Source organism: Limanda limanda, chromosome 20 (assembly GCF_963576545.1).
Source record: "Limanda limanda chromosome 20, fLimLim1.1, whole genome shotgun sequence".
In the NCBI taxonomy this organism is placed as follows: domain Eukaryota; kingdom Metazoa; phylum Chordata; class Actinopteri; order Pleuronectiformes; family Pleuronectidae; genus Limanda; species Limanda limanda.
This window is the reverse complement of record NC_083655.1, coordinates 13,236,790-13,253,944: the sequence shown is the minus strand read 5'-3', so window position 1 is coordinate 13,253,944 and position 17,155 is coordinate 13,236,790. Positions and strand designations below refer to the sequence as shown.

Here is a 17,155-nt window from a genome sequence, read left to right as displayed (position 1 = left end):
TTATCCTACATTATGCAAGACTGGATACCAAACAAAATAGGGCCTCAGGCAACACATGTATTATTTACTACTTATTAAGTACCTTACCACTTACATATCATGACATTTCCTGCTATTTAATCAAGCCAATGCAAGGTTATTAATATGTACCTATACAAAACGGTTTATGTATTTGGAACATTTTTTTCTTAGTCATCTAACTACGCCAACTTTTATTTTTGAAACCCCACACCGCAGGCGCTGACGTGAGCACCGGTAGCTTTACGCGGATGGAGGAGTGACAATACTTGACAGAATAAACACAGAACCGTGTGTCTGCGGAAAAGTCCGGGCGGTCTCGGTTCCCAAATGAACGGCTCGGCACCGGAGGTCGTCGCCTGAAGCTGTCGTTGTTTCTCACTCGGGGGGGGGAAAGAAATGGAGCACATCCGGACGCCGAAGGTAGCTAACGTCTCCGGCTAATGGCGAATGGACGGGAATACAGTCAGCTGCTCGGCCTTATCTGCTTAACGCGGGGAGGGAGGATGTTTGCGATGTGTGTCGTGTTGGTGACGTTTGCCTGATATCACTGTTCAGACGACATGTGTGTGTGTGAGTGTGTGTGTGAGTTAGCCTGGTAGCTAGCAGGTGTCGCCAGCAGCTCAGACGTGACGTGCATGGATGAGCTGTTTGTTTGTCCTCTGCAGCGCTTCCTGTTAGTCAGTCAGTGCATCCAGAGTGAGGAAACACCACCATGCAAGCTTAATGTCACATGCATTCATAATGTTACTATCTGTTGTTATCCTAGACATAATCCAAACAACCAGGGGCTATGGTTCTTCTTCTTCTTCCGCTTCCTCTTCCTCTTCCTCTCCCTCTCCCTCTCCCTCTCCCTCTCCCTCTCCCTCTTCCTCTTCCTCTCAGTTTTGTGACAGATCACAAACAAGTTAAGGCGTAAACTGATTATTCACCCTTTTTATTTGACTGGCTCAGCCTAATCACATGAGCTCTGCATCACTTCCTGGACTCCAAAGTGAGATCAAACAAGCTCCAGAACAAACAGGAGGCCTCGCTGAGCATCCCCAGAGAAGTTCCTGATCATAAAGTTGAAGCCGGACTTTCTTATCTCAGGAGGCGCACATCTATCAGCCAGCAGCTTATTTGGACTTCACCTACCCAGCCTTGAGTGGGCATCTTAAAATGACGCGTAATCGCATATTCAATTTATAAAATCAGACATTAAGTCTTTAAAGTTGAATGTATTGAAGAGCAAAACAGTTTGTGTGCTGTTCACCGAATGAGAGATGTGGCCCATACCATTTCTTGTGTTTCCCAATACGTCCCTTGACTTTGCAAAACGGCTGGTAACGAGTAGAGTTTGAAAATGCTCCCAATCATTGCGAAAACGCCCACAATGCAACACTGTTCATCTCCATTTAAAAAGAAAATCTTATGTGATGACCACGTATTTTGTCAAATATAGGACAACAATTTCTCCCAAACGTAATCTCGACAAAAATATCTGAGATGTCCCGACACAATTTCTCCCTTATTGCTTCAGATGCCTGGACTTTGCGTATTGGCTTATACAAAGTACCAATCCGTTACCAGTGCATTTACAAATATTAACTTGTGTGACATATGTTAACAGCTGTTTGCAGTGATCCTGTGTAAAAGGGATTATTGATTTATGACCTGGCTCGGGTTAAACCCTGTTAAACAAATACAATCCGATAAAGATTGACGTAGAACTTCTTTTGTTACATAGTTTTACCGTTTAACTGCAAGAGAACACATATGGAATTCACAATAGTGAGTTTGATGCTTCACTTACTCGGAATAGACAGAATGATGTCGCTTTATTTCCCATTCTTCACCCTGATGTCTGTTCTTACTCCATATGAAACGTCAGTGTGCGAGTACGATCAGTGTGGAACTGACACAGCATAAATTGCCAGAATCAGACCCAGTAAAGCTGGACTGTAGATCAGTTAAAAAGAGTTGGAAGTCGTTAAAAACCAGTGTTCATATCCAATGTTCAGCAAGAAAAACTTTTAAAATATCAAGAATTCAGAGTTTTGTGTTACAGTGGCCTCTCCTCTGCTTCCAAAATCAGGGGATCATGGGTAATATGGGCTTATCTGCAGGAAAACCCCTTTATCGCTCAAAACAGAGAGCCCAATAGAAATGATCACCACATGTGACTGCAGAGGGAGCTATTGCTTAGTGTTGCTTTATAAAGAGAGATACACATAGTAAACAAGCATAGTGTCCCTCTGATTCAGTCAAACTCGCTCTTCAACTTCCTTCCGATAAGAGCCCACTCTCAAGCATTTCGTCATATCTAAGAGGAGCCGGGAAATGGAAACCAAGGAGAGGATGTATGACTCACAATTGAACTCTCCCCTGTGATGAATCATGCATTTGGACTGTTTGCAGCCACGGCTACAAACAGTTCAAATCCCTCCGTCCAATGTTTTTTCAGAGCGAGGGTTACTTGTAACAACCAGAGTATTCAATGAGAAAACTTGTTCTGATAGCTTTGAGAGGCGGAAATGGACTGCACATGTCCATGAAGAGTACTTTCCAACAGTTTCTCAGAGTATATTTCATGTTGGGATCTTGTTAAGGCCTATGATATTGATCTAGGAGTTTAGTTCAACACAGAGGCTTTCCTTACTCTTCAGCCCACGACCCCAACAACAGTGCCACAGACTTGGCAATTATCCCAGAGGGCTGATGACAATTGGAACGCTTTCTCTTTAAATGTAACTTGTGTATTTTAACTTTTAAAACAATTATGGCTAAAGTATGATGTTGAAAACTACCAGAACTGTAATTTTTCTGCCTTGTTTAAGGAAGTTATAAATGGGTGTTCTGACAACCAGGAAATATAAAGCATTTTGTTCATTACAGCTGCTGCACCACAACCCTCTTCCTGTGTCAAACGTTTAGTAACTGTTTATCAGAACTGATGGGTTGAGGTAATGGATGAGGGCACATTCTGAATAACCGGTAGTTGGTAAGGACCGGTTTAGTTAAAGAGCAGCAGGTTTATTCATTATGGCTGCTGCATTACTCAGTGACCAAAATCATTAAGCCTTTTTATTGTATGTGCCAAAATAATTGTCCACTCCTATTATAATCAGACTGGCAGCTAATACCGAGGAGCAGGTGGTGCTCCAGTTGAAACCAGTGCCAAGTGCCACCCTTTCATTTTGTAACTGGTGTCATTCCAGTTAGCAAGATCCTTTTTTCACTGGGCACCGCTGATTGTTAATGGTTTCCGGTTGTGCTTGCAGGTGGAGCACGTGCGGTTGTTGGAGCGTTTCAGCAACAAATCCACGAGCGGCACACTGTACCTCACAGCTACTCATCTCATCTTCGTGGAGAGCAGCGCTAACAACTCAACCTCGGCCGGACAGGAGATCTGGGTGAGTAGATCTCAACATATCATTTGTGCAAACCTACATTAGCAGGATTTCTGCCGTTTAATGCTGCCAGTAGTTTCCCAGAAACATGCATCTTTTTTTTTACCTCAATCTGCAGCCACTTTAATCTGTTTCTGACCTCATGAAGCACACTGTGTATAACACTGAAGTACATGCAAGTCTGTGTCGGTGTGTTGAGCAAACAGGTGGAAGTATGCAACACTGTCTGTGGTAAGAGCAAGTGGGGTAAGGGTTCAAAACCTCATTATTAGGGATGGGTATCGTTTGGTCTTTTTCCAATACCGGTTCCTAACCGATACTTTTAAAACGATACCGGTGACTAAACGGTGCCTGAACCGATACTTAAAAAAAAAAAAAAGATGATCAAAATGACGCTTGACGACATTTAAGAAAGGCTTATTTTATTGCCAAATATACAAACTGTTTAAAGTAGATTATAAATATAAATAAATACAAAACACGTTTTAACTTAAAACTATGAATAATATATGAACTGTTAACAAAAGTTTACACTATAATTAAATAAATAAAAATAAATACAAATCGGAGCCTGAGCCAATTGAAGACTGAGGGTCGCTTTTCCATCACTCGGAGACCCCCGTGTCTCCTCGGCTGTCGCAGGCAGGCTTCGGCCCGCATTCGTCCCCCCAAAATGCAGACGCTTTTGTGAAACCTTTTGGCCGTGGTCTTCGTTCCTTCTGCCCCCAGCCTTTCCAAGCCGACCCAGAGCCGCATTTGGTTTGCACCAGAAATCCACTGAAAATAATGAAGTCTCTCTCTCTGTCTTCCCTGTAGGTTTTGCATCACCATATTGCCTCTGTGGAGAAGCTGTCCCTCACCACCACAGGCTGCCCTCTGGTCATCCAGTGTCGTAACTTCCGATTGGTGCATTTCGTGATACAGAGAGAACGAGACTGCCACGATGTCTACAGCTCGCTCCTGCGTCTTCTACGGCCTGGTGCGTGTCTGCGTGTCTGTCTCTGTTCCAGTGTTTGTTGCTGTCCTTGCCCCCTCCTGTCTTATAATGTTTAATATGTCAACACACTACATTATCAACACACTTATCTTCTGGTTGTCTTCTCCTCCACACAGTATGCTATCCGGAGCTCTACGCTTTCTCCTACAACCCAAAACAGAATGACCAACAGAGAGAAGAGGGATGGCAGCTCATCGACCTGAGGGCAGAGTATGAGAGGATGGGTGTCCCCTGTGACCAGTGGCAGCTCACCGACGTCAACAGAGACTACAAGGTTGGCAGTCGGCTATAAGTTGTAAACCATCAAGTTAGTAGTAATAGGTTAAGTAATAATTAACATTTTATTAGCTTTAGAAAGAAAGAATTAAGGAATTATTGACTTTCTTCATCCCCACAGGGAAATTCAGTTTTCCCCTCGCAATCTGTTTTAGCAGCAGTGACTGAGACCCCGTTTAGACCTGGAATACATCGTGGATGGACAGATCCACAAGTGGTCAGCGCTAAGAGTTTCACAGCATGAAATGTGGCCTGTCATTTAAGGGGGTTCGGGCTACACTCTTGAAAATCACCTCTTCTTTGCCGCTTTAAAAACAGTGCTCCCCAGTATCGGCGGCATTTCTGATGCTGGTGGTCTGTAGTCTGCTGGGGTGGAATGGCAACCCATCAAAGTGCACATGTTACATATAGAGCGGGGAAGTGAGGTCCAATCCCATGCAGTCATATGAGATGCAGCTTGAGTGTGTGAACAGACGATCTCGGCGCTGTCCACTTGTGATCAGATCAGACAGTGACCCACGTCCTTCCTAATCAGAACAAAACAGATACGCACCATAGACCTACATAAGTAGGAACTAACAAAGTAAGAGTGACAAAGCTGGCCAACCAGGAGATGTCAGTCAACATCTTTTTGTGTCCCTGTGTGTGATTGTATTTGTGATGTTTGCATGGTTTCGTGTCTGGTTATTCCAGGTGTGTGAGACGTATCCACGAGACCTGTATGTTCCCATCGCAGCCAGTAAGCCTATCATTGTGGGGAGTTCCAAGTTCAGGAGCAAAGGACGATTTCCTGTACTCACATACTTCTACCAGGAGAAAAAGGTACTACTATTTTTTAATTATATGTTTGCTTGTTGTCGTAGTTTAGAGAGAATGTAAAAACTGCTGCTAAAGGTGTAGCAAGTAGGGTATAATTTTGCTTTGCATGCCCAAAATTAATTTTAATCTCTATTTGAAACTGATGGAAATTCCGGGAAATTATCTTATAAAAAAAGTGCCTGAGGGAACTGATGAACCCACAACAAGGCTAATGTTGAGCCTTGCATGAGCAAAACCTGTTCAAACACATTTTCCAGCACTTAACCACAACATTCTCAACTTTGTGCCACGATCGCACGCAGCCACATTATGATTCCTGGTATTAAAGGTTTCTGTCCTGTCCATATTATGTGTGACTTTCTTTCATGTATCAACTTTGTCTGCACTTAATCACTCTGGTTTATAAAGACTGAGTACAAGCACAGCCTTTGTACTGTTCCTGAAACACGACAAAAAAAGTGGCTGTTAAGTTGCTGTTGACGTTTGGATTCCTTTTCAATTTTGTTAACACAAGCTCAAGTTGTTTAATTTTAGATGATACATAAAGGGGGGTAATGAATGTGGTCAAATGATCCGTGCTGGCTTATAATTTAGCTGCAGTATTTTGTACAATCCCTGGTTCTGATCGGTATGGACTTGTTCACACTGACAGGCAGCAGTGTGTCGATGCAGCCAGCCTCTCTCTGGCTTCAGTGCTCGATGCTTAGAGGACGAGAGCCTGCTGCAGGTCATCAGCAAAGCCAACCACAACAGCCGATTCGTCTACGTCATGGATACCAGGCCGAAGGTATGGTGTTGACATCAAACAAGGACCTCGGATAACGTGTCCAAGGTTCATAAAACCGCAGGTTCATAAAACAACCACATCCTGGTTTCGTTGTTGTTCTGTCGGTACAAGTATGAACAAATAAATATGTGTTCACAGGAGTCTTGCGATTATTATTATAATTTTTTTTTTTATCTGTTCATTCTGTCCTGCAGTTGAATGCGCTCGCTAACCGAGCAGCTGGTAAAGGCTACGAGAACGAGGACAACTACTCCAACATCCGCTTCCAGTTTGTTGGCATCGAAAACATCCATGTCATGAGAACCAGTCTGCAGAAACTGATAGAAGGTTGAACACGTTACCAAACAGACAGTGCAAATAATAGGTCAATGGTTAATCTGACAGTTTCTTTCTGTGTGTGCCTCTCAGTGATTGGGAATCGCTCTCTCTCCATGAGTGACTACTTGGTTGGCCTGGAAAGTTGCGGCTGGCTGCGGCACATCAAGGCCATTGTAGACGCCGCCATTTTTCTTACCAAGGTAACTTTCACCGGCCCATTTCCACTTGTCCATCCTAGTCATTTACAGCCAAAGATTGCTTCCTGTTCCTTTTTTTTAAATGAAAAATCGCCATCAGAATATTTAACTGTCTGTCTTCACTGTTGATCCCAGGCGGTGACGGTGGAAGGAGCCAGTATATTGGTTCATTGTTCAGACGGGTGGGACAGAACAGCCCAAGTCTGCTCCTTGGGAGCATTGCTCATGGACCCTTACTACCGTACCATCAAGGGCTTCATGGTACAACACAAACACACACATTTCGTTTCATGAAAATAAGACCTAATTTGTTATTTATTATTCATGACCTTATACTGAAACGATCATCTTAACTCTGATCAATCACTTTGTTGGGGGGGAAACACTTGATACAAATCAATGCCCCCCTGCCCCTCCTGAGTAATAGCTAATTACTTTTTTAGTTTTGACATTGCTCAAATTTAAACCTCTTAATTGACCAGTTAGCTTTATGAGAAATCATTGTACGGTATTTTTATATGCATTTCCTTGAGCGCCAGTGCCCTTCGTAGCACTCTGACATGTACAATGAGCAGAGGAGAAATCAGTATACGGGGAGGGGCCGTGTCCCTACCCTGATAAAACATCATACGATGCTTTATCAGGGTGGGGTCATCATGGCTTTATTTACAGAACAAAGGCCCCTGGAATCTGCTCAGAGGCACTCGAGCTTCTTGAGACCATGAATTTTGAGTGCCCGAGCAATATTCGTAAAATCCTAAGTTAACTCACAGCTGATCTTTAAGATGAACACATCTGTTAATCCAATCTTCTACATACATGTCTGCTCATCCATTAATCATAACGCAAATGCAGAATTTCCATTACAAATTGAAGAGCGTAATTGAAATGTCTGCTAGATGTACATTTTTTGCGCCATACTTGATCTTCCTTTGCATGTGTTTGCAGGTTCTGATAGAGAAAGACTGGATCTCCTTTGGTCACAAGTTTGCAGACAGGTGAGCTTTGAACTGGTTCACCGTAGAGATGTAATCAGTGTTCAGATCTAGAGCAAACTCAAGCAGGATTATAATCATAGTCACCCCATTTTATTTTCATTATATATTCCACTAATCTTGCTTCTCGCTTCCCAAACACTTGCCTCTTCTCCGAGAAGACTGCTCAAAACAGCTAATACTCAAAATAGTAATAGTTCAATATTTTTTTTACTGCTGTAGTGCTACAGAAATATGAATAAGATCTTTGCAAAATGAATGTTGAAGTTAATCATCTTTGATGTGTTGTCCTTATATTTATTGATTATTATTGCTATTGTAGGTGTGATCAGTTGGATGGCGATCCAAAGGAGGTTTCTCCGATTTTCACTCAGTTCCTTGAATGTGTCTGGCAGCTAATGGAACAGGTCCCACAGGTTTGTGCTTTGAATGAGGTGTATTGCATTGTATTGTAAGGTCCTAGGCACTGTCCAGTATGTGCTTAATGCATCATGCTGTATGTAACATGTTTGTACAACATATGTACTCAGGCATTCGAATTTAGCGAGTGGTTCCTGCTGCAGATCCATGAACACGTCCATTCCTGTCAATATGGAAACTTCCTTGGAAACAATCAGAGGCAGAGGGAGGAGCTGAAGTGAGTCAGACACGCACACATTTGTTTCATGCGTTGATTGGTTATTTCGCATACACCAATATAATCTACAGTTATAAAAGGGCGAGAATATTTACGATCTTCGCTGTGCTTTAAAGTGTAGATCTACAGACCGATCCAGGAATATGATCTTAAGCAAACATAAGCAGAAATTCCAAGTTGATCTTGTGTTTTTACAAGGGTGCCACCTACAAAACCAAGCACCGATCAAACATTTAAAATAGATCAAACAACCATTTTGACATAGGACAATCATTGTCCTATGTCGGTAGCATCCTAATGTTGTGCCAGCCTTAAACAAACATTCTTCCTGGTTTTGTTGGTGGATTGAAAGTGTGACAGATGATATGTCCACATTCCAATCCTCTAACCACGTCATCTAATCTGCTGCATGTTATCAGGCTATCAAAAAATATGAATGTAACAAATTATGGTTTTAAATCCACATAAGGGAGATTTTATGAGAAAAGTTTTTATATTCACTCACCTATATATATATATATATATATTATATATATATATATATATATACTCTCTGTGTGTGATCTCATATTTTACCTCAGTTTTATGGATCTAAACATTCACTTTTCTTGATGATGCTCAAATGTGTTGTTTGTCTCTTAAATGTTTTGTGCTCAAGGCTCAGAGAGCGGACGCACTCGCTGTGGGCATTCCTAATGAGCGAGAAACAGAACTACTTGAATCCGTTCTACAGCCCTGCATACTCTGAGCTGCACCCTGTGCTGGAGCCTTCGACCCTGCCTTACCATTTCAAGTCAGTGCGGCCCTCCTCACCTTCCCAGCTGTTACATATTAATAGTCCTGCACTTTGATTATCCCCTTTAATGCTATGAATGGAGTCTTATCTATATGTTTGTGTGCGCCTGCGTTTCCAAGGTTCTGGAGGAACATGTACCACCAGTTCGATCGCTCCATGCACCCACGTCAGTCTATCCTCAAAACCATTCTGACTCTGAGGGAGAACAGTCGCAAAGCCGAGAGCACAATGCAAGCACTGGAGAGCGTGAGTTCACAAAAAATGTTGTTCTCTGAAGCCCGTATTCAGATTTTATCATTTTGCATGATCACTGTTGATAAATAGGCAACTGTATATACCTCCGGCAGGGCGGTCTCCTTGTGAAGCCACAGTCAAATTCACTAGGTCCAGTTATTTGGATCTGCACTAAATTTCTTACACACAATTTCAGTCCCCTGAACATAATGGTTTTGCAGCATCCAATAATTTTTCTCAAAAAATCTATGAAAATGTAGGAAAACATCTCACAGAGCCAAAGAAAGTGTGGACTAAACATATATGGATCCATCCGCACTGAGGTGTACTGGGTTCTTTCTTGACTCCAATCTTGACGTATAATTGCTCACAAACAAATGGACAGGGGTGAACACATGGCCTTGGCAGAGTTAAAAAGCTCAAGCCTAGAATCCTTTCGTTATCCATATCTCATTAGGAGTTAATTATCTTGTGTGGTCCACCATTATTCTGAAACAATTAGATGTTGTCCTGAGATAGAATAAATACTTAGTTACCACACATCATGTTTACTTTCCAGAAGCATTTTTAGTTCAGGTTCATTCGAATGAAAAACCATCTGCATTACCATCACAACATTTATATTTAATTTTGAAACATGTTTAAATATTTCAACTGTTAATGTTCATCTGAAATATGCTGTAATATTCTTAGAATGTGTTGTTTTACTCACATGCATTTGTTTTTCTACTCCTCTGTCTCTCTTCAGAGGCTTCAACAGCTCGGCGTGACCCCAGTCGCGACCTCTGAGCCCCCCGTGGCTCCCCCCACCAGAGACCAGCACTCCAACTCCCTCCCTCCGCGTCCAGACTCCCTCATCCTGGGGGCGCCCATCAACCACAAAGAGGTGCAGCGGCGGGCCGAGGAGGACGAGCAGCAGGAGGAGGAAGAGGTGGGCGAGGAGGCCACGGAGAGCACCAACACAGAGCGGACTGTTGAGGGCAGCAGTGGCAACGATAGCAGGAAGCACAGCTACGGGGAGCTGGAAGGGACATTCAACAGCGAGCTGTCCAAGGAAGAGCCGGCCATTGTCAGTCTGGAGTTTGGTGTGGCGCGCATGACCTGCTGAGAGGGAACGGGGGGCTGCTGTGGGATACTGAGGGACAGGCGTGGCTTGGCGAAAGTGTGTGCATGTCAAGGTGAAGCTGTTGCTCTGTATGTGATTATGTGCTGATTATGCAGGGGTCCTGAATGGGACGAGTGGATGAAGTCGTACGTCTTTGTAGTCTAAATCTCTGCGGAAAGCCTCATCATTGTCATATATTGCACCTATTGGAAAAAAGGCTTCTTTTTTTTTATTAATGTTTAAAAGCACTATGAGGAGGAAATGAATAGAGAGGAGAATAAATTCATCTGAAAAATGGTGTGTCTTCTAGTTTGTTTTAATAATCCAAATTATATTCCTATCAATGTGTCACAATACTCAAGTCCACACAGACACTTTTTTGGCACCAGAAATATTTCATTTCATTTCATCCCAAAGGCTTGAGTCCAAACTAATCTGGATGTTGCTCATGACCTGAGCTCATCTGGCTCAGATTGGACAAAAAATTTAAAATAATCTAGTAAATTATGCTAAACCAAAATTGTGTCTCCACTGCTGTATCTGCATCCGGCAAAACTGGAGTGTGATTTGTGTTTTAATTAGTCAGCTGCCATTTCGCTTAATTGAGTTAATTTTTTACAATGGACCAGGGTCCAGCTGCTATCTGTCGCCCTCATTGATCATTTAATCCGATTGTACCTCTCGCATTGATCAGATAATCTCTCTTCCTAATGCACATTGATCCCAAAATCTTATCGGTCACCCTCTCTGCTATGTCGTTGATTTATACTTAATGGCGGCTGACCGTGATCGGGGGGGGGGGCACTGTCTCTCACACACACACACAAACACAACAGACGAGGCCTTAGGTCATGAGTTGGCCTGTCAAATAAAATACATGATTTGCTGGACTGTTTTTAAGTTCTCCAATACGTTTTTGGAAGCTCAGCAATAACCCCACACAGCAAATATATCACACTAAGTATATCTGCATAAACTATAATCTATAGTTTTTGCCATTTCTTGGAGCATTACATCATGTTAACATGTATTGCCCAGGGGATGTAGCATGTGAATTTGGGCCATAAATTCATATTAATTTTTTAGCTAAAATGTATTTTGGCTTAAATTTGTTGATACAGTAATTCTGTGTTAATTCCAGACTGCAGTTGTAAGTTTTGCGTCATGTCAAAGCTCAGAAGTGATTTATTTAATGTACTGTGCGAGCAAACATGCTCCTCAACCGGTCTAGCTAGCTTCAGAGGCACGTTTGATGTTTAAGCTGGATGACATAAGGAAAGTCAGTCAAACTTATAATTTGCAAATATCAATAGCTAACCACGGAAAGCAAACAATTTCCCTGTTTTAATTACCAAATGGAATTGTGGGACAAACTTTTGCCTCAGACAACTCAGTGTCTGAGTAACTAAATGTGTCGTTCTTCAGCTTCACCAGCTTTCAGTACAGATGCAGCCTGACAGTACAGTGTTATGTATGTACGCCTTGTGTCAGCTTTATTTCAAAGCTCTGTCAATTGAAAGAAAAAGGGGCCCAGTGTTTGGTGCAATAAGTACCCACACGTAGAAGAAATATAAAGAGGAGGGTTTACAGCAAAGATTTGTTTCTACCCTTCCTTTTTACCCCCATTTGCAAAATTGTTTTGTAGTTCCATTTCTTCCACCAACTTCCAGATCAGTAATTTGTATTCATTGTTAATTTGTCAATTTAATTTATCATGGAAATCCTTCAGGGTCATATTTGCTCTATTTTCTCCAGCATTCATAAAGCCACTCTGGAGTCCCTAATGTCATTACTTTGTTATGTGGAGAACCCACGAGGGGTGAATCCACAGGTTCTGTTCTGATCTGCCTCTTCCATACTCTCTCTCCCACTTCCACAATCACACGAAAAAGATGCCTGGATCTGCACCAAACTTTAGCCGGCTCTTTCCTGACCCACAGCATCCTTCCACCAAGTTTCAGGGTAAGCCGATCAGTAGCTTTTGCATCATCCTGCTAAAAGACAAACAAACTGGGTGAGGAAACAAATAGCAACCAACTCATTTCAGTGTGTTGAATCACCGCTGAGTTTGATCGATAACTCCACCCAAGTGCTTTTGTTCTTGGAATTGACCTTTCACTGGCCAGCTCGGGTTCTCTGGTGGGCTGGAGGGTTCCCCACCCCTGCTTCATGATAATCCGGTGTTCGTGACAAGGTTGGAATGCTGACCAAATGCTTAGTCTTAGTAAACGCACCTCGAGCACCGTGGCCGCCGGCTCACTGCGCTCAGGCAGGCGTCCTCATGTAGCTTACTTGTGCATTTTATCTCACATTAAACATTGAGAACAAGCTGCTGTTGGGCTCCCTCAGGGTTCTGAATCATTCAGATGTGCAGAACATGCCATGCTGGTAGAACACTGAAGACAAGGGGGAAACACTACTGTACTTACACTCAACATAAACACAGACTCATGCAAGACAGGCAGACACAGTCCACATACAGTGCATCCGGAAAGTATTCACAGCGCTTCACTTTTTCCACATTTTGTTATGTTACAGCCTTATTCCAAAATGGATTCAATTAATTTTTTCCATGTTATATTTCCGTCCTTTATTTGTTATAAATTTGCAAAAAATTTTCAACAACCTTTATCACTTTGTCATTATGGGGTATTGTGTGTAGAATCTTGAGGGAAAAAATTAATTTAATTCATTTTGGAATAAGGCTGTCACATAACAAAATGTGGAAAAAGTGAGGCGCTGTGAATACTTTCTGGATGGACTGTACACACACACAGTGTATACACACACAGGTGGTGTCCACGCCTATTGTCCGTGTGTGGGTCTTTGTGTGTGTCTCTCTCTCTCTTGTTATAACATTTGACTAAAATCCCCCACCTAATGATATTTCACCTATTTACACAAAGTGTTTCAAATTGATAAGATGCCATAGGTCTGCAATGTTTTGGACAATTAGGCAACTGCACTCCTCCTATTCAATCCCTTGTACAATGAATGTATCACATCTTTTTGCCTGTTTTTAAATTTACAAAGTATTGTGTTTTATAATTTGTTGAGTATACCTTTGGGGAGCTCCAACCCAAATGGTATATTCCTTAAAGTTTGATGCTGTGGGCTCTGCTGTGTGTGTGTGTGTGTGTGTGTGTGTGTGTGTGTGTGTGTGTGTGTGTGTGTGTGTGTGTGTGTGTGTGTGTGTGTGTGTGTGTGTGTGTGTGTGTGTGTGTGTGTGTGTGTGTGTGTGTGTGTGTGTGTGTGTGTGTGTGTGTGTGTGTGTGTGTGTGGTGTGTGCACGGTTTTTGGAAGTGTTTGCAGAGTTTGTGCTAAGAAGGATTAACAACAGTTAGTACCCCTCCCTGTTGATTACTAACAGTAACAAAAGGGCCGAGAGGGTAATCCCAGGGGCTTTACTTACTTCTGTACATATGCACAAACATGGCGCACACACACACACATACAATATAGCTTAGTTTAATCGGTAGCTGGAAGACGATGATGAAGTAATGACTCACAATATAACACTATAATATCCCGGATATTAAACATGATGTTAAAGGTTGCACATCAAACATCAATGTATTTACCTAGTGGGAACATTGGGTATCATAAATTGGATGATAACACAAAGTTTAATAAGGCAGGCCAATTAAATTATGTTCAGAGGAGGCTTTACAAGAGGAGACTCTTTCGTATTTCCAGGGAAAAACAAACACATGCATCACCTCGTAATAATTTGCATCTCTGGAAGATTTTGCATTAGAGGATGTGACTACTTTATTTTAAATGCAAATAGTGAAACACTCACAGAAACAGGAAGGTTTCTGTTTTTCCCTGAACTCGGAACGGCAAAGCCCAACCCCACACACATAGTTATTGCTCTTACTCAAGTAAAGAGAGTAATGTAGTAGGCTACTTTTAAAGATAAGATAATCCTGTATTGGTCCTACAAAAGGGACATTTGCAGTGTTACAGCAAGTAAGGGGGCAGTCAAAATGTAATAATAAGCAAACATGCTATATATTATAAATATTTGGAATAAAAACTAATACATAGAGTGTGAACAGAATATACACAGTGAAATGGACTGCACGCATAAGCCATTGAATTGCACAGGCAGGAGAGTATTCCCTCCACCACTGGATTGTGGATGAAATTCAGTGTACAGTGTGCATGACTACATGTCAGGTCCAGTTCCTTTGAACTCATTGTATCACTAATCTGCGTTCTCTCTGTCACACACAAACACCCAAGTGCTTTTAAATACAACATCAATAATCATATCCATTGTGCAAAATTAGTGCACCATTGTTGCACAGGCTGCATTGCACACCCACACACACAAGCAGCTATATCATTAGAAAAACACAGCACAGAGGCAAAGAGAAATGTCCTCTAACTGTCCCACTTAGTGCTGGGATTCCCTCAAGGGGCTGAAATGGGAACCCTATTTAGACAAAAAAAAAGAGGGGGGTGGGGGGTGGGGGGGCTTCTTCTATTGCATGTGTGCACTTTGTCTTCTCTCTTACAGCTGAAAAGACACATAATCATTAGGGTTGGGAACAATGCACATGTTGCATTTTGCAACCGCTGTATTTTCTTTTCGTGTCTCGGTATCTTCCTCTAAACCTATTTACGATAACGCATGCTTTACTGTCGTCGGAAGGTTTTAAACAAGCATGACGATGTGGGTTTCCACCCCTAGAACTCTGCAAATATCCTTTGTCTCACCATGTGATAACTGAACCCACTCCTCAATCCACCAGCCATCTGCTGCTCAGTGTCAACTTCACGTCCACCCATCAGCCAGCTGACCTGCTGTAGCAGCCTGTAGCTGTGGCGCATTCTGCTTGAGTATCTGATATACCTGAAAGACTGCATTCTGGGTGACTGACACTCTGGAAAGCGGGAGGGCTGAGGGGACTGACTCTGGGGCAGATTATCTTTCTCATTGGCGGGAGAGCATAAGGAAGATACTACGCTCCAGCGCTTCACTCTGGGGAAGCCCACAGACTGTGCTTGTGTGGGTGTGAGGACGTCTGTGGATCTGTGTGTGTGTTGTTGCCTTGGGGGGATGAATGCAGACATTGTTTGATAGCAGTGGGCTGGAAGAAGAGAGTCTGTATGCCCACAGCGACTAAGGAGTAGAAGGAGGAGGAGGAGGAGAGCGAGAGAAAAGGAGCAGGGGAGGAAGGGAAGGTGGGGAGCGGAGGCTTGTAAGTGGGTCGGGGTATCTGGGAGATTCATGGGGGTTGGGAGGATAGAATAGGCAGTGAAAAGAGCACCCATGGTGGATCACTCTCAGCACCAACAACTGGAGAACTCGGAGATGTACCTTCCAAAATAAGTGGCTCAAGGGAAGCTGCCAAGCACCAACTCCAAAATATTCTCTTTTATATAAATCTCTGTAATATATAATGTCAAAAGAAAGGTTGTTCTCTTGGCCGCACGTCACAAGCAAACCAATCTCAGAGCCCATCAGCTAAAGTCTGAGGACAAATTAGCCTCTAGGGGCAATGGCCAATGTTTTGGTGCATCCAGAGTAGACAGCTGGTATCTGTTCGCCGTAAACTATTTACAATCAGACGAGTCCATGCAATCAAACATTTCTCCACACAGAACACAAACAGTGAGACTTTTGTAAGTGTTTTAGATCCAGACACCGTTGGCTAATTTCTACAGAGAAATTAAGGTAAACAAGCCTGGTCAAACATAACTGGTAAAACTGGAAACAAACAGCCTCATGGCTTTGGTTTATTGTTGCTACAAAGACACAGACACAGGATGACAATTAAATACAATGTCATCACCAATCAGACACCTGGCCCTTTGTGTCAATATGGAAGAGGGCCCAATGCCAGATGGCCTATATTGTGTGTCTTGCCCAAACTATGTTGGAGGCTTGTCTGAGGTATATATTAGTGTGTGTGTAACAACACTGAAATATAATTGTTTTCCTTTTCTAAATCCATATCCCGGCTTAAGCCCACTCATTCTGTTGATCAGCAGGTCTTGTATTTCAATCCTCTAATTCAGGATTGTGACGCGCTTATTTAGTTTACTTTGAGCTTTTCTGCTCTCTCTCACACACAGACGCACACATGCACAGGGCGAGATGAAGTGTGTGACGTGAAGAATTTGTAATGTCATGCGCCAGTTATTATTCATATATGTAAAACTTGCTGCTATTACATAGTTTGCTTTCATTTGTTTTTTACATTTCCATATAGATAAACAGCATCAAAGTCAAACAAACATAAGAAAAGCGCAACGATTTGCCATTCCAATCGCATGACTCACTGAGAGAGTTTGCATAAATATATTAAACTCATGTTTAATCTTTCATATTGCATCTGTCTCCCATTTGCCAAATGCACTAAGACGTGTGCAGAGGGAAACCTGTGCAGAACCAAAGGGATGGATGTAACGAGGTCCGGCCTCGTAGATTGATGAACGGTTAAATGAAATGAGCAAACGGTGCATTGGATGGAGGATGAGGGGAGGACAAGGATGGGGGGAGGGTGGGGAGGAAAGACACTGGCACCCCGCCAACGTTGACGAAAGCTGCTTAGCCCACCCAGTTGCCATGG

At 42.6% G+C, this 17,155-nt stretch overlaps 1 protein-coding gene across 1 annotated transcript; it reads left to right on the top strand.

Moving 5' to 3' along the window:
• The first annotated feature begins 260 nt into the window (after positions 1-260).
• On the top strand, positions 261-10,868 carry mtmr6 (myotubularin related protein 6). The gene is made up of 15 exons (XM_061093488.1): positions 261-441; positions 3,282-3,413; positions 4,227-4,389; positions 4,524-4,681; positions 5,377-5,505; positions 6,155-6,289; positions 6,484-6,616; positions 6,698-6,807; positions 6,940-7,065; positions 7,753-7,802; positions 8,122-8,215; positions 8,330-8,436; positions 9,095-9,229; positions 9,352-9,478; positions 10,215-10,868. Exons 1-15 carry the CDS (start codon positions 418-420, stop codon positions 10,572-10,574), a joined length of 1,983 nt encoding a protein of 660 aa, XP_060949471.1. The 5' UTR covers positions 261-417; the 3' UTR covers positions 10,575-10,868.
• The last annotated feature ends 6,287 nt before the right edge of the window (positions 10,869-17,155 follow it).